Here is a 21459-nt window from a genome sequence, read left to right as displayed (position 1 = left end):
GCGTAACTACCACACTTTTTACATCATTCTGCTTCTATAGTGGGAGCTGATATCTGGTGGGGAAAGACTTTCCAGCCTGGGGGAGGGATGGGTAGTTTTATCCCCTTTTACTTTTCTGCCTGAATTTGAGGATCAGCCTATCAAGATCTCCACTGGAGTTGGAGCTATAGATCATTTTGGGGAGACATGACATCTATGCTGAATCGATCATTTAAATTGATGAAAAAAGTACTGCTCATCATTTATTTAGGTCTTCCTTAGTGACTTTTAATAAAATTATTTTATACATATTTGTTTTTTGTTAGAATTACTCCTAACTACTTAAAAATTGTATCTTCTATTTGTTGCTGTTATACAGAAATACAACTGATTTTTATCGTTTCATTTCAACCCTGCATCCCCACTGTTCTACTAATTTTAATAATTTGTTTGTAGATTATTTTGTATTTTCTATGTAGATAGTCACAAAATAGGAGTTTTATTTCTCCCTTTCCATATCTAATCTCTTTTATTTATTTTTGTATCTCCCTGCACTGGCTAGGACCTTAAATAAGCTGTTGTATAGAAACCAAGCTATCATCTTGTTTTGCTGGATATTTCTCAGCTTTCTCAGACTTCCTTCGTATTTGTTTGCTATTTTTTCCCATTCTTAAACTTTTACATTTCTGCGTACTTATTTTTCAGATGTGTCCTTTAAGCATGACATATAGTTGCAAGTAAAATCCAGAAGCACAATCTTCTTCTGAACTAGTTTTATTTATGTTGATTTTAGTTACCAATATATTTGGATTTCTTTCTGTCACTTTATTTTATACTTTTTATTTAACGCTTGTGATATTATCTTTCGCATGCTACCCACTCCCAAATTTTAAAAATTTCTTTTGGATTTTCCCCCTCTCATTTTACTTTTTCCTCTTCTATACTTTTATTTCTTTTCCTTAACTACCATGATCAGTTTACCTACCTAACATTTACTCTTTTCCTCTTCTTGAGCATCCCAAAGACCTTAAAAGCTTTCATTTCTCCCCTTCTGTATTGTCTAATATTTTAGCCCTATGCTGATGTTACATTATCCCATGGATTCTGCATCGCTGTTATTTTATACAGTCAGTGGGAATTTAAGTTTACTCCTCAGTGTGCCATTTTCTTGGCTTAGAAGTCATCTTCTCCTCTCGGGCACCACGTCTGAGAACATCTTCCTTCCGTCTCAAGTATTCCCAGTGCAAGTTCCAATGGTGAGAATCTCTGGAGAATGGCCTCTCTTAGTTCCTGCGGGCCTGAGCCTTGGCAGTTCTTCTGATTAGTTCATGTCACTGTCTTACAAATACCCTCCTGTGGCTGTCACCACATTTTGGAACACAGTCAAACTTCTTAGCAAGGCCAACAATGCTCCATCTGTCCTGGCCCTGCAGAACCTTCCAGCCATGCAGCCACCACTCTTCCTGACTCATGGGCTTTGGCCACTAGGGCCTCTTTCTCTATCAATGCGTCCTTGTATAGTTTCTGATGGCTAAAGAATTGTAAACATTGCTAGAGTCCTCACACCCTGTGATCCATATAATGAAGTCTACCCCAGTGACTCAGAATGTGGCTGTGTTGTCTTTATAGAATTAATTAAAATGAAGCCACTAGCGTGGGCCCTAATCCAACATGACCAGTGTCCTTGTAAGAAGAGGAAGCTTGGTCGCAGACATGGACGGCAGGAAGACGATGTGAAAACACAGGGAGAAGATCATCAACAAGCCAAGGAGAGAGGCCTGGAATGGACCATGCCTGCTGAGATCCTCCTATCGGGTTTACAACTTCCAGAGCTGTGAGAAAACAAGCCACCCAAGCTGCGGCGCTCTGCTAGGGCAGCTGTGGCATCCTGATACAGACGCTCATCTTCCTAGGAATTCTTCTGTGAGAAATCCTGGCAGCTCATCCATGCTTCCAGGCCTTAAAAAGTAAAAAAAGATTGCAGTTGATATTTCAGTCTACCGTGTTACTGGAAACGGAGTGGCCACCTCTGCTATGCTTCTCTTAAAAACATTCCTGCTTGGGTTATGTGGCTCTTTTCTTCTGATTTTCTTATCACGTCTTTTTCTCAGCCTCCTCTGTGGAGTCCTCTAATTTTGCCTCTCCTTTAAATAGAAGTTCCATTCTTGATGTTCTTCTTAGAATTGCAGAATGCTAACACGAGAAGGCACGCTATTCTGAGGCCCCCCGCTCCTCATCTGCAAAGTGAAAAGGACAGAGATGGAGGGCGACAAAGCCAGAAAGCCACCCACTTCTGGCATGTTCTCCTTGGACCAGGAAAGGCAGCTTTTCATTCTCATCTCTGCTATTTTCTCTTCCTTTCTGAAGTCCCTAAATGAACAGATTGGTCTAAGGGCCATGGGGCTCTACTGGGTTAACACAGAGCTAAATTGAATGACAGGCGTTTATGAATCTGTGTAGAAAAATATTTAAGTGCATCCCTGTTATCCTGGGTCCTGAGAATGATTTCTGTTGTCGACTTGGTGCCATCCAGCACCCTCCTACTCAACACGCCTCATGCTGAAGGGGCTGAGCGTCTACTTTCTACAATTCCTGCTCTGTGGAGGGGGTGCCTGATGTGCACTGAGCTTTCGCACGATCTGCTGCAGCCACAGATCCTTTCTCCTCTCCCCAGCAAGCCCGCAGCAGCCCCTGCGTCTCTCTGTACTACCCATCTGCCTGGTTCCTTGAACCCAAAGTCCAGACACCCAGCCTCCACATCCTTTCCTATCCTACGCCAGAACCCTGGGTGAGTCCTATTTGTTCCTTTTATAAAATACCTCCCGCCTGGTAAAATTGACTATGACAGTTTTCTGAGTTACAAAGGTCCTTGATGGTTCAGAACCTTGAGGCTTTACCTCATCTTCAGGATTGCACTTGCCAATTTCTCCTCCCACTTCTTCTCCTGAAAGGAACACAACAGCTATCCCCACTTGCTTGTTATCAAGTTCCATGGTTACTTTTTGCTCAGGCCAACTTGATTCTTAAAGAAGCCAACAAGATTTTCTCCAAACATTTAAGGATTCAACGCAAACATTTTAAAGGCAAGGTTCTGTCATGGTTCTCTGGCTAGCACTGTGGCTAGCCATCACGAAACAATAGACAGAAGGGGCACTTGAGTGTGGAGCCCTGGTTTTCCAAGTGCAGGGGAAGGTCGTTGGTGCCTAGCGCCACCTATCCCTCCTTAGCACCCAGACAGTGTTCTGCACATGCATATTCTCTACAGCCTTTTATGGTGAGTAGGACGGGAACACACAAGAATGAGCTGGAGGAATATGAACACCACTACCACCTTTCCCACTACTGTTGAGTACTAACTGTTATGGGCATCTAATTTTTACAACTCTGTGAAAAGCACAAAGAAGGTTAGGATCCTAACAACTCCAATGTCCTGCACTGATACTTGTGGTAGACAGGGGTGGATGACTGGTGTAGCAGAAGGAAGCTCAGCATCCAATATCTGAGTACCAGGATGCAAGTCCTGGTGCTGCTCCCAACTCCAGCTTCCTGCCAAAGCGCATCCTGGGAGGCAGCAGGGGATGGCCCAAATACATGAGTTCCTGTCACTCACGTGGGAAAGCTGTACTGAATTCCCAGATCCTGGCTTCAACCAGCCCGGCTCCAGCTATTGCAGGGATTTGGGGAGTGAACCACTGGTTGGGAAACCTCTGTCTCTCTTTCTCTCTCTTTCTGCTTTCCAAATAAAAGGAAAATAAGACAATAACTGATGTAGGCAGAATAATTCCAAAGATGCCCACGCCCCCATCTCTGAGAACTGCATATGTTAATTTGCAGGGCATAGGGGACTTTGCAGAAGTGACGAAGGTAACAGTGTCGACACAGAGTAGCCTAGATTATCCACGTGGCCCGATGTAACCAAGGGGTCATTAGAAGTGTTGAGGGAGGCAGAAGTGGAGAGAGTCAGAGAAAGAGCTGTGATGGCAGAAGCAAGGTCAGAGAGCTGCTGCTGGCTTTGAAGACGGAGAAAGGGGCCATGAGCACAGGGATGCTGATAACCCCTAAAAGCCAGCAAGGAAGTGAAATTTCTCCTCAAGCCTTCAGAAGGGAAGGCAACCCTGCCAACAATCCTGATCTTGACCCACTGAGGTTCATGTTGGATTTCTCTACTTGACAACGATGGGGTGACACAACTGTGCCACAAAATTCATGGTAGAAAATGAATAAAACAACACGCACTGAGAGTTTACCATGTGTCCAGCACTTACACTGCCAGTACACAGAAATATGCTGGATGAAGAATGAGAAGACTTTTCTGGGGTACTCATCATTAAGAATGCCCTGGGGGACGCAGCCTTGGGGTGGGAGCCTTCCCCCCTTGCAGCTCTGAGATGCTCAGTTAGGGGCTCAGGATTAGACTAGGAGCCTCCACCCAGAGGCTCCCTCCCTCCGCCAAGGGGCAGGCAGTGCCTCACACCTTGCTGGGGCTCTTCATCTACCCTGTCCCGGGAGATCCTGTGATTTCTTCACTGTGTCATATTGGCAGCATCAAGAGGTGGCAGAGTGCTGCTGTGGGGCACAGGCGCTGCGGGTGTTTATGACCTGCTTGTTTTCCTGTTTTGGTTATAAACCCTTGATGGCAGTGACAGTGTTTCCTGCTCACTCTCCCAGCACCCTCTCCTCTCCCTGCCTCTCATCTTTCTTCTCTCCTTCCCTCTCTCCATCCCTTCCTTCCTGCACGTATTAGCTTCTCTGTACTTCCTTTCCCCTATTTGTAGAAGCACAGGGGCTGGCACTGTGGCGCAGCAGGTTAAAGCCCCAGCTTGTAGGGCCAGCATCCCATATGGGTGCCGGTTTAAGTCCTGGCTGCTCCACTTCCAATCCAGCTCTCTGCTATGGCCTGGGAAAGCAGAAGATGGCCCAAGTCCTTGGGTCCCTGCACCCATGTGGGAGACCCAGAAGAACCTCCTGGCTCCTGGCTCCAGATCGGCGAAGCTCGTTGTTGCAGCCATTTGGGGAGTGAACCAGCGAATGGAAGACATCTCTGTCTCTGCCTCTCTCTGTAACTCTGTCTTTCAAATAAATAAAATAAACCTTTTAAAAAAATCACAATAACAACAGTGTTTCCTAAATAAGGGCTATAAAATAAGGCTGCAGGGAAGACCATGCAAAATCACCTTTGGAGATGCCTGGTCCACAGGGAGTGTTTGTCTGTCTGCCTTGTGTCCCATAAACACTTTGCACGCTTGTCTGTGCTAGTTCAAGTACCACGGACAGGGAGCAGTCTTACCTCTTTGTAGTCTCTATATCACATAGCACAGTGTCTGGACAGAACATTCATAGGTGGACTCAAATGAAAAATGGCTATACAGCAATACAGTCAATAGAACAATGTGCTTTGATATGACGTCAGGAGAAGGCAATGGTTGTGAGAGGGGTGTGATTGGGACTTAGCCATCAGTGCAGAAATGGAGCTGGGATCCATGTGGGTAGAGGTACCAGGGCCCCTGACGAGGGGAAGAGTCATCCTTGCCCTCCAGGGTCACTGTGGAGCGTGTAACAGGGCAATGGTGGGTAACGTGGTACCCGGCACAGGACAAGCACACCATTAAACCTACTGCTACTGGCCACAAACTGTGGAACCTTCCTTTTGTTGTTCCTAATTTCTCTGGGACTGAGGATTCGTCCTTGTACCTCAATAACTGTCTACAGCAGAGTGCTGCCACGTGAGACATTTTCCTTGTGCTCTGCAAAGCTATTAAAAGAGTGTTTTCTCGTGGTAAAGATGTGCATTTGTTCACACTGGATTGGCAGTCTTACCCTATGACCCCCAAACAGGCCTGTTGTCTTTCATATGGAAGATCAAACACTGTGCCCACATGGTGGTTGCTCAGGGCTCCACAGTGACAGGGCTGTGCTGCGAGTGAAGGCTCATCTAGAGTCGCTTTCCCACAGTAGCTGAGGGTTACACCTCGTTAGCATGCTTCTGGACTCTTGTAAGGTAGTCATAACCCTAAGAGGTACTACCCAACTTCATAATTTAGACATTCATTTCTCTGGCTTGTGACCAGCAAAGTAAACACAATGGGCCCTCGTTCTCTGCTGCCTTTCTCTGGTCAAGCACCTCCCATGTCCCTCTGGGAACATGGAAGTCTCTAACTTCCAGCCTGGCTCAGGGGTAGCACTTTGTTCTCTAGGACGTAATTAGGGGACACAGGAATCAATCACAGTCAATGAGTAACAGCAAGATATTTTCTAGGACTCACTTCAGGGAAAGGGCCTCTACTTCCGCCCCCAGACTTGAACCTGGCATATGAAGATTTGGAGTCATCTTGGCAGCCATGTGTGCAAAACCTGACTGAGCATGAAACCAACACAGCAGAGACTGGAGCCAAGACATGGTTGGGGAGATACACAGGTGTGGGGGACACTGTCTGCACCCTGGATCAGCTGTGTCTGAAGTTTGAATATAGGCTTTTAGTTACATAAGCCAACATATTTTTTAAAGTTAATTTTAAACAAGTTTACTATTGTGTAAAATCAAAAGACACCTAATAAGGTCATTTTTAGTGGATCTATTTTTAAATAAATATTTTAAATGACTTATTTATTTACTTATTTGAGAGGCAGACAAAGAGACAAAACACAGGTAGAGAGAGAGAGCTAGAGAGAGCAAGAGAGAGCGAGAGAGATGGTGAGCTTCTTTTTGCAGGCTCATTGAAATGTCTGCAGTGGCTGGGAGCCTGGAACTGAATCCAGGTCTCCCACATGAGTGGCAGGAACCCAATTACTTGGCCCATAACCACTGCCTCCCAGGGTCTGCACTGGCAGGAAGCTGGAGTCAGGAGCTGCTGCCAGGAACTGGGCCAAGGTGCTTTGATGTGGAATGCAGGCATCTTAACCTGTCAAGACTAGACACCTGCTAACTTGGAGTGGAAGAGAGTCAATGTGGGGGTGGGTGGGTCTGGTAGGTTGAATAATGCACATCTTCAAGATACCCACATTAGAATCCCTGGAACCTCTGACTGTCACCTCCCATGGCAGGAACACAGCAGCTAAGGATTTACAGAACTAAGGATTAAACTAAGGATTTACAGAAGGGGGGATAATCTCAGATTACCTGGGTGAGCCCACTGACATAATCACAACAGTCCGTATAAGTGAGCGGCAGAGGGTTACACCCATCAGAGAATGGAGAAGGGGAAGTGTCAATTTGAACAGAGAGATCGGAAGTTACCATTCTGTGGGGTTTAAAGATGGAGAAGGGGCCATGAGACGAGGAGTGCAGCCCTAGAAGTTGGAAAAGGCAAGGAGAGGGATAGTCTAGAGCCTCGGGAGGGAACAAAGGGAAGGTGGAGGGAGCGCCATCTGCTGGTCCACTCCCTAAATGCGCACGACGCTTCTGCCTGGACCAGGGTTGAAGCCAGGAGATAGGAATGCAATCTAGCTGTACCAGGCAGGAACCTGACTACGTTAGCAGTCACCACTGCCTCCCTAAGTCGGCACGGGTAGGAAGTTAAGAGTCAGGAGCTGGAGCTGGGAATAGAACCCAGGCACTCCAACATGGGACACGGATGTCTTAACCGTTAGGCTACATTCTCTGTTCATGCCTTGGTTTGAGCCTAGTCAAATAAGTTCAGCCTTCTGACCTCCAGAACTGAGGGAGAGTAAGTCTGTGATCCTTTAAGCTGTCCAGCCATGGACATTTGTTACAGCAGTCATAAAAGACTATTATTACAGTGGGGGAGCCCCGTTCCCACTGGGCTCATTCTTTGGGCTGTGACATCTGTTACCCTGGCTCGCAACAAGCAGGGAGAGAGTAGGGGGAGTAAGGGAGCTCGAGGGGTGCACGGACTGGACTGTGCCCAAGGGGAGCAGCGGCCTCTGCTTTGCTTCCACTTTGTGACCCCTCTCGCCCTCCACAGAGCTGCCCTCCCTCTGGCCCAAGGGTAGAACGTTTTGTCTCCGGTACAAACTGGTCTCTGGGAAGGGAGAAAGAAACAACAGGAGCACTGGAGCTGAAAGGGCTCGGAGAGGCGCTGGGCTGGTCGGGGAGAGAGAGGGATATTTACGGAAGGGACAAAGGCTTAGGTCGGCGAGAGGCCGCTGCGGGCCTCAGCTGTCGCGAGGCCTCCCTGTATCCTGAGATGGCCTCAGGCTGGCTTCAGGAGAGAACGTCTCAAAGTCACCCCTGGGAAGCTGTTCTCAAACGCGGCCTGGTGTCAACATACTGCAGGTGTCCATCTCCTCGTTTCTCCAATGAAGAAATGGCCATTAGTGGCTGGCATTTACGGAGCACATATTAAGTGTCCAGACACAGCTCTAAGAGCTCTTCAGGTACAAACAGATCCAACCTTCCCCACGTCCCTGTGTGGGAAGCACTGTCTATTATCTCCCCTTGTTTCACACAGGAAAGCTGAGGCGCAGGGCAGGCCTGCCCATGTGCCAAGGTCATAAGGTGGCCAAGTATGAGTCCAACTCAGAGGCTGGGCTCTCCGCCTTGGGATTCAATAAAGCTATGCTTATTTTGAAGGAATAATAACAAGCCCCATGTCTCCTAAACATTTTGATTTTCTTGTTGATCACTAGAACAAAGCAGGGAACTACCTGTAGTCGTAGGTTTGTGCACACCTGGCTACAGGGAGAGGTGGCAGGGAAGATGGGCAGGTACACTTGACTCTGGCCTGCCTTCGCTTGGTTGCGGCCTGGCTTTGGCCTTGATGAATGCAGCCTAGTCTAAGAAAGGGATTTTCTATCTTTTGTCAGAAGGAGAAGGAGCCTGGGTCTGTCATTTGGAGCCCAAGGATCCTAGAGCTCCATTCTTTAAGATCTGGGGAATACTTCCCTTGGCAGTGCTTGGCACAGGGAATGGAAAGGAAGGGGCGCTTAGAGAACCTAACGATGACCACCAACTTGGGAGCGCTTAGTGCGGCTCAGGGACCCGCACACTTTGTAGATGTATCACATCTAATCCTGACAACGGCTGTTTTAGGTTTCTACACCACCCACATCTTACAGGAGAGTAAATGGAACACAAGGTGTTCACATGCCTAGGAGTGCAGAGCCCAGATTCTGCCCAGCCGTGTTTGACATCATAGCCCAGGACTTCCACTACCAGGAATGTAACACATCCTCGAAAAGATCCACTTCTGAAGTGACAGAAGCCGAGAGACAGTGCAGACACAGATGAACTTATCCAGAAAACGAGGCCTCCTCCGCCCCCGCCCCGCTCCCAATCCCAGTACCAGACGACTGGCGTTCATCACAGGAAGTCAACGCGAGAGCATCGTGTTCTCTGCTGCAGGCCTGGCCTCCCTTGGGCTCTGCATCTGATTCACTTGTAATCTGACTTGGCTGTGACAAGGCAAGGCTGCCCATGGACACCACCTGCGTCCAAGCTCTGAGTTCCGGCCTGGCCTCAGCTCACGGCTCTGAGACTGGGCAGAGAAACTGGCTCAGCCAGGGGCTGTGTGGCTTCCTGAGGGCTGATCTGTGGTTTGGCCTCTTACAGGCTGGTTCAAGGGCAGGCATTTCCTGGAGCGTCTCTCTCACACGGGTGCCGTGAAGCATCGTTTTCTTAGGCTGCTCGTTTAGACAGAGCAGACAGGCCGGGAGAGGGCTCATTCCTGCGGTGACAGCCATGTCCGCACGCATCCCCACCCTTACACTTCATCCCAGCTTCCTCTCCACACATACATGTGTGGGGTGATGGGCTGTCAGCACCACAGCCAAACCGGAATCCTGCTGCAGCCACGAGCTCGCACGGATCCACATGTTTCTAAGGCAATGGCTGGCTTTTCCTCTTGCTGAATATTTATTTAGCATGCCTGTCCGTTTTTACTTCTTTTTTTTCTCATTCTGTGACACAAGGGCCAACTTGGGAAAGGAAAGGTGTGCTCAAACTAGAGAGATGCTTTAAGTGTGTGAGTCAGAACTGCCTACGAAATTGCACGCACACGGCAGGTGTGTGTGTTGTGACAAGAGTATTGGCAGTGTCTAGGCATCCTCATCTCTGCCTAATAAAAGAAAAATAAACCCTCACTTATGCCTTTATTTCTTTTACCAAGGCTCGAAGGATTCTAATTGGAAAAGGAAGGTTAGTGTTGGTCTATCTGATAAAAGTGACCTTTAGTCAATGAGTGCTTCATGTTTTTCTGATGGCCTGTGAAGAGAGAATATGTCTGGAGGGCGGATGGCATTTTTTCAGTCTATTCTAGGTGATATTTATGCCTTGAACCTTTCCACTTGGCAGGTGCCAGGAAGCTGCCAGAAAATCATCTTAAAGCAGCTATGAAATGATCTTCCCCTGTCTACAAATCCTCAGGTGGGAGCAGCTGATTGACTAAAAAAAAAGTCCTTTGAGGATCTAGTCCATGCTAAGGACCACGCTAGGCATGGGAGTGCCAGCGGTGACGGGGAGACATGCTTGCCGGCCCCACGGGCAGGCATGCACTGGGCTGTAGGCACCCATGTGATGTACACTACCAGCGACGTGGGGCCGCCAGCGCCCTCCATGGGGGCCCGGGCTCAAGGACGCTTCCCTGGGGAGGGAAACCGAAGCTGCAGCTTGAGCAGGGAGCAGGAACGAGGGGGCGGGTAGACAGGATCAGCAGGTAAGGTAAACAGGTCACTGTGGTGAAGAGGGAGGGGAGAGGGAGGAAACTGGAGAGCAACCTGATCCCAGGAAGCTCTAGTGGTCCTTAAAGGCTCATGCCAGGACAGCGGCATCCGCAGGAGAAAACCGACGTGGTGCACGTGTGTGGGGCGGGGTGCGGAGAGCACAGACAACTGGTGATGTGCATTGAACCAGAGTTACAGCAATGGACATGGGGGTCAGATGAGGTTCTTAGAAGTCCTAACATATTGAGCTTGGTGACAGATTTGATAGGGTGGGTAGGGTCTGTGAGATGAAGGAATCTGATACTTCTTGGGTGCCTTGGAGTGGGGGCAGGAAGAGGGTGGTGGGAAGGAGCGGGGTGTGGGGCAGGAGCACCAGAGACTGTGAGGGGCGTATTGGACACAAACTGCCTGGGAGACATCCAAGAGGAGAGCAGGGGTGCAGTGGCCTTGGAGGTCAGTAGAGACGTCCAGGACCGGGTCTGGGACCGGGTCTGGGTCTGGGCCTGCATTCACTGAGGCTGACTGAAGCCATGGGGGTGCACCACCACTAGGCAGAGTAGAGGGCTTGGGTGGGAGCCCCACGTCCCACCACCTGATGGAGCTGTTGAGGGATAAAAGGAAGAGCAGGGACTGGCATGCAGTACAGCAGGTGAAACCTCTGCCTGAGACACCGGCATCCCAACCAGAGTGCTGGTTTCAGTCCTGCCTGCACCGTTTCCGACCCAGCTTCCTGCAAATGCACCCTAGGAGGCAGCAGAAGACGGCTCCAGAGCTTGGGCCCCTGCCTCCCACATTGGAGACCCAGACGGAATTCTGTGCTCTTGGCTTTGGAGTGGCCCAGCTCCAGCTGATGGCGGCATCTGGGGATGAAAGATCCCTCTCCTCTCCTCCCCTCCTCCCTTGTCTCCTCTCCTCTCAGCCTCTCTCCTCCCTTCCCCTCTCTCCTCCGCTCCCCTCCCCTCCCCTCCCTGCTGCTCATCTCTTTCTCTTTTCCTCTCAAGTAGGTGAAAACAAATAAACACTGAGTAAGAAGAGCAGCAGAGGATCCTGTTGTGCAAGCCAAGAAAGGAATGTGTTTCGGGAAGGAGGAGGTGGTCAGCAATGCTGAACACTACTCAGAGCTTTCCTGAAAAACACAAACCCGCAAAAAAAAACAAATCAAAACCAAAAACCAAAACCCTAACCCTGTCACTGATCACACAAATCTCACTGTTGCCTCCAGAAAGAACTCAAGTTCCTTAGGGAACACCAGGGCTCTCCACACCCTGCTGCCACCACACGTCTCGTGGCTCATCTCCCACAACACATATGACCTCAACCAACACTGGGTGTGTGTGTGTGTGTGTGTGTGTGTGTGTGTTTTGGCCATGCTGACGTGCCTGCTGCCAACACTGGGTGTGTGTGTGTGTGTGTGTTCTGGCCACGCTGATGTGCCTGCTGCCAACACTGGGTGTGTGTGTGTGTGTGTGTGTGTTCTGGCCATGCTGATGTGCCTGCTGCCAACACTGGGGGTGTGGGTGTGTGTGTGTGTGTGTGTGTGTTCTGGCCATGCTGACATGCCTGCTGCCAACACTCGGTGTGTGTGTGTGTGTGTGTGTGTGTGTGCTCTGGCCATGCTGACGTGCCTACTGCCAACACTCGGGGTGTGTGTGTGTGTGTGTGTGTGTGTGTGTTCTGGCCATGCTGACGTGCCTGCTGCCAACACTGGGTGTGTGTGTGTGTGTGTGTTCTGGCCATGCTGACGTGCCTGCTGCCAACACTCGGTGTGTGTGTGTATGTGTGTGTGTTCTGGCCACACTGACGGGCCTGCTGCCAACACCGGGTGTGTGTGTGTATGTGTGTGTGTTCTGGCCACACTGACGTGCCTGCTGCCAACACTCGGAGTGTGTGTGTGTGTGTGTGTGTGTGTGCTCTGGCCATGCTGACGTGCCTGCTGCCAACACTCGGTGTGTGTGTGTATGTGTGTGTGTTCTGGCCATGCTGACGTGCCTGCTGCCAACACTCGGTGTGTGTGTGTATGTGTGTGTGTTCTGGCCACACTGACGTGCCTGCTGCCAACACCGGGTGTGTGTGTGTATGTGTGTGTGTTCTGGCCACACTGACGTGCCTGCTGCCAACACTTGGGGTGTGTGTGTGTGTGTGTGTGTTGCTTGCTCTCCAGCATCCGTCCTCTCATGCGCCAGTCTTTGCTCAGAAATCCACCCGCTTCCCACTCCCTGCTGTCCAGGTAGTTCTGAGGGCACACCTCTTGTTGTGGGGCAGGTGGCCACGCCAATGATGTTCAGGGCGTGGCTCTCCCCTACGGTGACCCAGGGGGCGGGGCACAGGAAGTGTCGCCGTGTTAGTGCTGGGTTAGTTTGATGACAGGGAATCTACTGGAAGCCCTGGGACAAACAGCTCATGCTCATTTCCAGGGGATCTGAGCTGGAAAGGACGTGGCCCAAGGACTGCTGGCAGCTGTTTGGTGACTGAGAGAGAAAAGACAGTGACCTGCAACGGAGGCCACCAGAGAGAAGCAGGCAGAGAGGAGATACGGAGAATTCCACCTCGTGATGACCTTAGCTAAGCCTTTGGTTTCATCCGCGCCTGCAGCCAGAATTAATCTGGACTTCAGGGCTGCAGGTATGAATGAATTTCCTTTCATTTTAATTTTTGCTTACAGTCAGGTTTCCTGTGACTTGCGGCAGAGTGAATCCGGGAATCCTAACTAATGCACACATGCTAGGCCTGCGACAGGAGGCTCCCCCACCTCTCCAGCTGCAACATTCAACTTGACTCCTCAGCCGAGCCTCTCCTGACTGCACTGGGTACCGCCACCTCCCCACCCTTCCTCAGAGGCCAGCTGTATCACGTGTCCACCGTGGCTTCCACATCTGCTCCCCTACCAGCCTTGGCACGATGACCTTGTCTTGTTCTTTGTTTTTATATCCTTGCCGTGTCACACAGTATCTGGTCCGCCAGAGTCTCTCATCCAGGGTTTCCTGCATGACTAACTGAACGAGGGAACGAGTGAATTACAGGCAGAGGCTCACTTCAAGAAATAGCAAGATACTGAATAAAGGGGGAAGACACTAAACACTCAGACCAGTGAAAAACGAACTGCATCATCTTCAAGACTGGCTCAGGACCTTTTAATGTTACCATCTTAATTATGAGAATGGCCTCTCAAAAATAAAAAATAAATAAGTAAGTTGTATCCTTGCTCCCAGAAGGAATAAGGTCATTTAGCTGTGCAACATCAGGTTCACTTCACAAAATCTGGTATTTGAAGCACATTAGGCCAGGCTGGCTGACTTTCCCATAATTATTTTAAATGTTCACCATCGACAGAATTTCATCCAAACCCAAACAGTCCATGGCCCGTAATGAGAAGGCTCCAACGCTCACGCCCAGGATGGGCTGCCAGCTTCAGGGCTAGGCTGGGCCATCATTAGATGTCTTTGGAAGACATCTCGGGCAAGCTGTTAGTTACCATGGTAACAAGCACAGGAAAGAAAAGGGTTACTGTCATACATATGATGAGGAGTATGTTCAGGAAGCACTGACAGCCACTAGGAGACAACGTGGGGCTCCCTCAGTTAGGAGTGGTCCTCCGACATTTGTGTGCTAAAAGACGAACTGTCAAAACATCCAGGAAGGAAATGCTACTCCTGGTTCTCCATACAGCACTTACCACCTCCCACCGCTTCACAACTTCTTCTATGCTTATGAATCTCTGCGGTATGGACTGGAACTGAACTATGCTAAACAGGCACCGTGGGGATCAGGGTGGTGCATACCCAACGCGTGGTCCTGCTCAGTGTGTGCTTTGAGTGTGAAATGGCAACAAAAACAAAAATAAGCAAGTGGGACCACATGAAACTAGAAAGCCGAACAGCAAAGGAAATAGTCAACAGAGGGAAAAGGTAAACTACTTATCTGACAAGGGGATAATCTCTAATATATGTAGGGAAATCCTACAACTCATCAGCGAACAAACAAGCAAAAGCTAACAGCCCAGATGAAAAATGAGCTAAGGAGCTGGACAGACATTTCCCCAGGGAACACACACACACACACACACACACACACACACACCCCTCAATGTCACTAGTCATCAGGGACATGAAACCAAAACCACAAGGATACACCGCCTCCACCTCTTAGGATGGTTATTATCAAACGCAGAAAAGACCGCAAGTGCTGGTGAGAACGTGGAGAAACGGAAATCCTTGCTTACTGTTGATGAGAAGGCAAAATGGTGTGGCTGCTATGGAAAACCATAAGGAGTTTTCTCAAACAATTGAAAATAGAATTTTTACTAAAGGATTTTGCAATCCCACTTCTGGGTGTTCATAAAATATATTGAAATTAATATCTCAGACAGATATTAGCAGTAACTCCCATGTTCACTACAACAACAGTCACAGTTTAATAACCAACATGTAGAAAATAACCTAAATTTCCATCAACAGACGAATAAGAAGTGTGGTACAGACTCATACGTACGATGGGATAGAACATTATTCAGCCTTTAAAAAGAAGGCAACTCGTCAGAATGCGGCCCCACGGATAAACATTGAGGACATCAAACTCAGTGAGGTAGACCCAACACACAAAGACAGAAATGCATGATTCCACACACGTGTGTGATCTAAAAAATTCAGAGTCACAGAATCAAAGAGTGGAAGGTGGCTGCAGGGGCTGACGGGGAGGAGAGGGGCATCAGCTGCCATCAGATTCGGATTAAGTCAGCGCCACCACATTGCACACCTAAACATGTAAGAGAGTAGCTCTCACGTTCTGATCTTAGCATAATCAGACAGTAGTTAAAATACAACTCTACAAAGGTTACTTTTTTTGTAATACATCTCTAATGATCTCTAATGTAATACATCTAATGATTCAAAATTAAAGCAGGTTTATGAATGCTGTTTTGTTAACTTGGTAGTGATGGGACTGTTACCTCTGTCAGTAATTAGTCGACAGAACGGAAAATGCTCCTGAAAGCTCAGTGTGCAGAACCCAGCAAACCCAGGGCAAAGCCTGAAAGAGGACCTAGGTGAACAGCAGAGGTCCCTGGAAGGTCTCTGCTGGTGGTACCTTATCTGATTTTCCTCGTTGTCCACCAGGAAGAACCAGCGGAACTTCACGACCAGCGGGCTGCAGTTGGTGATTCTGATGTAGCGAATGACCTCAGTGTCGTTCAGGATGCAGCCAAAATCCACCTCCGTGGCCTCGAAGCAGAGATTGGGGTAATGGACTTCCCCACGCAGGCTCAGGCTGTCTACTTGGGGGTGTTCCACATACTTAATTGCTAGAATTTCTTCTGCCACCCAGTTGTTCAGATCGTTTCTGTAGGAAGGGTCGAATTTGACCAGCAGCCTTTTTTCTCCTCCAATATCCAGTTTAATTGGCTACAAGTAAGACAATGGGGATTTACCAGCTTTCATACTATGCATTTCCAACCTGACGCATGAAATTGTACAACTCAAGTTATTTATGTGTATTTAGGTATTCACAGGGATACACACAAAAAATACCAGTATGAAAGGCACATGCACAATACATCTCTACAGGTAAGTAAAGAGCTAGTACATAAGTTGAGATATTTATCTGCATGCACACACATATATTTCATTAGTTGAAAACAAAAGCAAGGAAGATCTGGAGAGGAATTCTTTAAAAGGAGAGATTTTGACAATAGTTGTGGGGTTGTAAGTACTGAGGGATCTACAACGAGTAAATATTACGATATTCATAACCAAAAAGAAATTAGATTATTAAATTCTCTTCCCAAGTTGGTGGGGAAAGTTCTTTGATTGATTTAAAAAAAGGCTTTCTGAAGTACTGGGGGGCTCTGCACAGAGTGACCCAGAAAGGGACGGATCAGGTACTTCAATTTTTTTCTAACACTTGCAAGTCTAACTCCTAAAGCACAGTTTCTGCTGTTTTCTATTCAATTTGAAACGACACTCCAGAGCTGTGTAGTTTGTTAGATTTTCCCTTGTTCTCTTCTCTCTTTGATTCAAATCCCAACCTGTTCCTCGACGCCCACGTCTGCAGTCACACCTTCCGTAGAGAGACTGGCTTGGAATTGGCTTTTTAAGGCATTGCTCAATTCCCACATATAACAGGCGTGAAAGCCAGCTCGTGGTTTTGTAGCAAGTGCCCCAGAGTCAGGACGGATGCAACTGGGAATGAATTTGCAGTGCCCGATCTCTCCTTTGCTTTAAACGGCTCAGGTATTTAAGTGTGCTTCGGTAATATAAAGGGTTTCACCTGATGAAGGAACCCAACTTGAGTCAACACTGAGTAAATGACTCTTCCGATGGCCTGATTCCATCTGACAGCCATGCCAGCCGCCTGTCCTTTGATCTTTCCACTGGCACCTGAGGCTGCCACAATGTAGAACCCGTTCTTGTAGACCATGACATCTTCAGCTCTTGATACCGCAGTACTTGGTGTTTAAATGTCTTTGAAAATTGACTTAAATTTTTTCTCCAGTAGAATAGCCTTGTTTTTTAGAAATGATATACATCTACAAACATTTACATTATACATAAAAATACAAAGAGAGGCCAGCGTTGCGGTGTGGCAGGTAAAGCACGGCCTGCAATGCCAGCATCCCTTATGTGTGCTGGTTTGTGTCCCTGCTGCTCCACTTCTAAGCCAGCTCCCTGCCAATGGTCTGGGAAAGCAGCAGAGGATAGCCCAAGTGCTTGGGCCCCTGCTACCAATGTGGGAGACCTGGAAAAAGCTCCTGGCTCCTGCTTCAGCCTGACTTAGCCTGGGCTTTTGCAGCCATCTTGGGAGAGAACCAGAAGATGGAAGATCTCTCTCGATCTCTGTCTCTCTCTCTTTCTCTCTCTTTAACTTTTTCAAATAAGTAAATAAATCTTATGTAAAAAAAAAACCAAGAGTACAAAGAAAAAAATTAGAAATTTATTCAAAACCTGTGATACGTTTCAGGGCGGTGCCTTGCATATAGTGCCTGGTATTCTGGTACAAGTGCTAGTTAGTACCACTGTCTTTATAATCCAGAAAAAAATGGTTCAACATTAACCAGACTCAACTCTAGACACGAACTTATTGATGCCTGGATGTAAAAGACATGATCTGCATGCCTGTGCTTCCCTGCCTCCTGACTCTTGTTGGCTACAGTGAACTGATCAAGTTGGGGTTGAAAACACTCTGTAATCCTAACTGCCGCAGCTGTGTGGTCTCAGTTCCAGAGTTAAACGGATGGAGTGTTCCCGATCAGCCTTTCCCCAGTTTTTCTACCTTTCTTCTGGATGATTATATTTCATTAACAAATTGGCTCTTTAACAAGAGCAGATGCGTGCTTATTCCACAAGTCCTGCACCCCGAGGGCGCCTACCTCTTATCTTCATACTCAGAGGACATTTTTGGCTGGTGATGGAATTCTTGGGTCACACTTTCTTTTCCTCAGAGTTCTGCAGCCGTTGCTCTGTTGTCATCTGGTATCAAGTGTGACTGTGGGGAAGGCAGGGCTTAGTAGCCACTCTCTCTCTGTAGGTCTCTTCTGCTTAGATGCCACAGAATTCCGTTGTTATTGATAAGCCTTGTTAACTTCACTAGGACTCTCTCACTGTTGAATACTGTCATTTCTGATTCAGAGCGAGCATGACTGCATTTAGAAACATTCTAGACACATTCCACTTAAACTCTGACAGACAGAACAACAAAAAGCAAGCCATCCTTGGGTCCAACTCTCCAGCTCCTGCCCGAGCTGACCAGTTCCCCTAGCCTAACGTAGCCAAGGTTACCAGTGCCTTCTCTGTGTGGAGGTATTTGATGGATAAGGAATCACATCTGTACGTATATTCTTTCACTTGTACCGTATGATAGCACACCATCCCACATTTCACTTCTCTCACGGGAGATCACTTAATGTCATGTTTACAGAGCTGCGGCAATCATGTTGGCAGCTGTGTTTTAGTCCATCAGATAATTCTGCTGCTGTCTCCATGACTATGTCATCTTGTACATTTTGCTATGTCTGTAGGATAAATCTCTGGGAGAGGAACTTCTAGATCAAAGGCTGTGGATATTTTAAATATTGATAGTTATGCCATATTGACTTCCAGTACATACTGCCCAGCATGGTAGGAGAGTGCCTGTTTCCACTGTCCTCCCTGACATGCAGCATGGCTTAAAGAAGTTAAAGGTTAAAGGTTAACTTAAAGGTTAAAGAAGGTATTTCACAATTTAAATGTGTCTTTAATTTGAATAAAGTTGAACATATTTCCACATATTCATTTTTCTGTTAACTCTGTATTTCCTTTGCCTATTTTTCTGTTGAGTTGTTGTTATTTTTCTTGTTTAATTGTAGAGGCTATTTTTAAAAATTATGTGTTTTTATTAAAGTTACATGTTGAGACACTACTACAGAATTAGTGCAAGAAACAGTAGTTCTTTCTAAAACTATTTGAAAGGCAGAGAGAGACACATGCACACATACTCATGAGAAATATATATCTCATATATATATACTCATGAGAAATATATATATATAAATATAAATAAATATATATCTATCTATATATATGAGAGAGAGATATCTTCTATCTACTAGTTCACGCCACAAATGACCACAGCAGCCAGGGCTGGGCCAGGCAGAAGCCAGGACCCAGAACTTCCTCCAGGTCTCTGAGTCAATGGCATGAACCCAAGCACTTGAGCCATCACCAGCTGCCTGCAAGGCTGCACATTAACAGGAAGCTGGATCATTAGCAGAGCCAAGCACTCTGATATGGATGCAGGTGTCCCAAGTGATGTGTGTGTGTGTGTGTGTGTGTGTGTATATATATATGTATATGTATATATATATATATAGAGAGAGAGAGAGAGAGAGGTAGAGTTATAGACAGTGAGAGAGACAGAGAGAAAGGTCTTCCTTCCGTTGGTTCACTCCCCAAATCAAGTGATGTCTTAACTTCACCAAAGGCTCACAGGAAACAGCAGTTCTTGCATCCCAGCAACTCAGAGGCCACCATTTCTCAATTGTTGGCATGCGGTTGGTCTACTGAACAGTTTCATTGGGCAGGGAGGGGACAGTACAGCTATGGGTGCATCCCAGCTACCAGAATCAGGAATGAGGGGGACTTACTGTGTGACACCAACACTGACAACATTGGAAGGGCGAGATTTCCCCAAACACTCCAGACCAATTTGTCTGGAGAAGAGCACCAGCTTTGTCTTGGCCTACTGCAGGCTGCTGGAAAAATGGCTTGTGGGCTTGTTTCCCCTTTGGTCCTCCATTCCTGTAGCACTTCAGTGTTACTTGTCCCTGGCCCAGCCATTCTCATTGGTGTGCTCACCCCCAGCAAAGGATCCTGGGGACGATCCTGTAGGGCTGTTTGGACAACACTGTATCCCACAGCAGACCGGCCCGGGGTGAGCTCATCGCTTCCTGCCTCGGCCTGGTTCCGATTTCTCAGTGGCTGGAGCTGGGCTTGCTGGTAAGGGCTTGGCTAACTCCTCATCTTGTTGAGTGTGACTTTTTTTTAAAAAGATTTTATTTATTTATTTGACAGGTAGAGTTACAGTGAGAGAGAGAGAGAGAGACAAAGAGAAAGGTCTTCCTTCTGTTGGTTTACTCCCTAAATGGCTGCAAGGGCCGGAGCTGCACCGGTCTGAAGTCAGGAGCCAGGTGCCTCCTCCTGGTCTCCCACTCAAGTGCAGGACCCAAGCACCTGGGCCATCCTCCACTGCTTTCCCAGGCCATAGCAGAGAGCTGGACTGGAAGAGGAGCAACTGGGACTAGAACTGGCGCCTATATGGGATGCCAATGCTGCAGGCGGAGGATTAACCAAGTGAGCCACGGCGCCGGCCCCAAGTGTGACATTTTTTTTGGAAAATTTTTTCCATTTTATTTGAAAGGCAGAGAGAGACACATGCACACATACTCATGAGAAATATATATAAATATATAAAAATATATAAAAAATATAAAATGGAAAATTTTTCAGTTTTTATTACCATCGGTAGCAAGTTACTGCTTTCTACAGATTAACTTGTTTGTAATGGGCAGGAGTGACGGGACTGCAATGAGGGGGAAATGCACCATCAATGACAGTGTTATTGGAATTTGTTTATTACTGATTTTAAATGTTCTGCAGTCTGTCCTCGAGGCTTCCTGGCTCCTTTAGGTTTTCCTGGACTGCAGTTGGGCAATGTGTTCTGATCCTCCCCTCCCACTCTCCCACACATGACCCCTCAGGGGCTTCGGCCAGCCCTTGTCAGTTACCTCAGGGGTGAGGGGCAGCAGGGACTTGTCGCTCTCACACAGAAAGAAGGGTCCGCTTGTTGACAGCAACACGCTCACGGGCAGGGTGGAGACGTTCGTTATGACCACGGGCTGGTAATCAGGTTCCAGGATCGTGTTGGGCTTCTGGGGAAGGAGGAAAGAGGAGGCAGACCAAGTTGCAGCAAACATGGGAAGCTTTGGCAACAGAAGTTTCGTATTCACTGTTAAACAACAGCATGGTGCACATGTGCTTCCTTTCTCTCTCTCTCTCTCTCTCTCTCTCTCTCTCTCTCCACACACACACACACACACACACACACACCCCTAAATACTTTCTTTCCCCCTTGCAGAGTTTTAGATAAGTTATGCGGACTGATGTATGGTGGACTACTGAAAAGTGACTGCGCAACCCAGAAAACAGTGACCTTCCCCGAAGGCTGCAGCGTCACTGCAGATGGCTTTGAAGTGAAGAAGCCACACTTGGTTGGTTTTGGCAAGAGACCATTCAGAGTTCAGCGATGAGATGGAGCTGGAGCCTGGAGAAGCCATTCTATTTTAAAATGACCCCTTCTCTCTGGGTTGTCTCCCCAAGTACCAGCAGACAGAATCTG

The 21459-nt window shown here is 47.7% G+C and overlaps 1 protein-coding gene across 13 annotated transcripts in view; it reads right to left on the bottom strand.

Moving 5' to 3' along the window:
- The window catches only part of HYDIN (HYDIN axonemal central pair apparatus protein), a 421089-nt gene that overhangs the window by 157313 nt on the left and 242317 nt on the right, over window positions 1-21459 (bottom strand). For 12 of the 13 annotated variants that reach the window (XM_051847256.2, XM_051847253.2, XM_070062720.1 and 9 more), the window contains 2 exons: window positions 20849-20992; window positions 15679-15992 (listed from right to left, as the gene is read on the bottom strand). In XM_051847256.2, the coding sequence (XP_051703216.2) occupies window positions 15679-15992; window positions 20849-20992 (458 nt within the window). The remainder of the gene's footprint in view (window positions 1-15678; window positions 15993-20848; window positions 20993-21459) is intronic. The other variant, XR_011384090.1, reaches the window with a different exon arrangement.

Source organism: Oryctolagus cuniculus, chromosome 18 (genome assembly GCF_964237555.1).
Source record: "Oryctolagus cuniculus chromosome 18, mOryCun1.1, whole genome shotgun sequence".
NCBI lineage: Eukaryota > Metazoa > Chordata > Mammalia > Lagomorpha > Leporidae > Oryctolagus > Oryctolagus cuniculus.
Note: the sequence above shows the minus strand (reverse complement) of the source record. Positions and strands in the feature narration are given on the sequence as shown.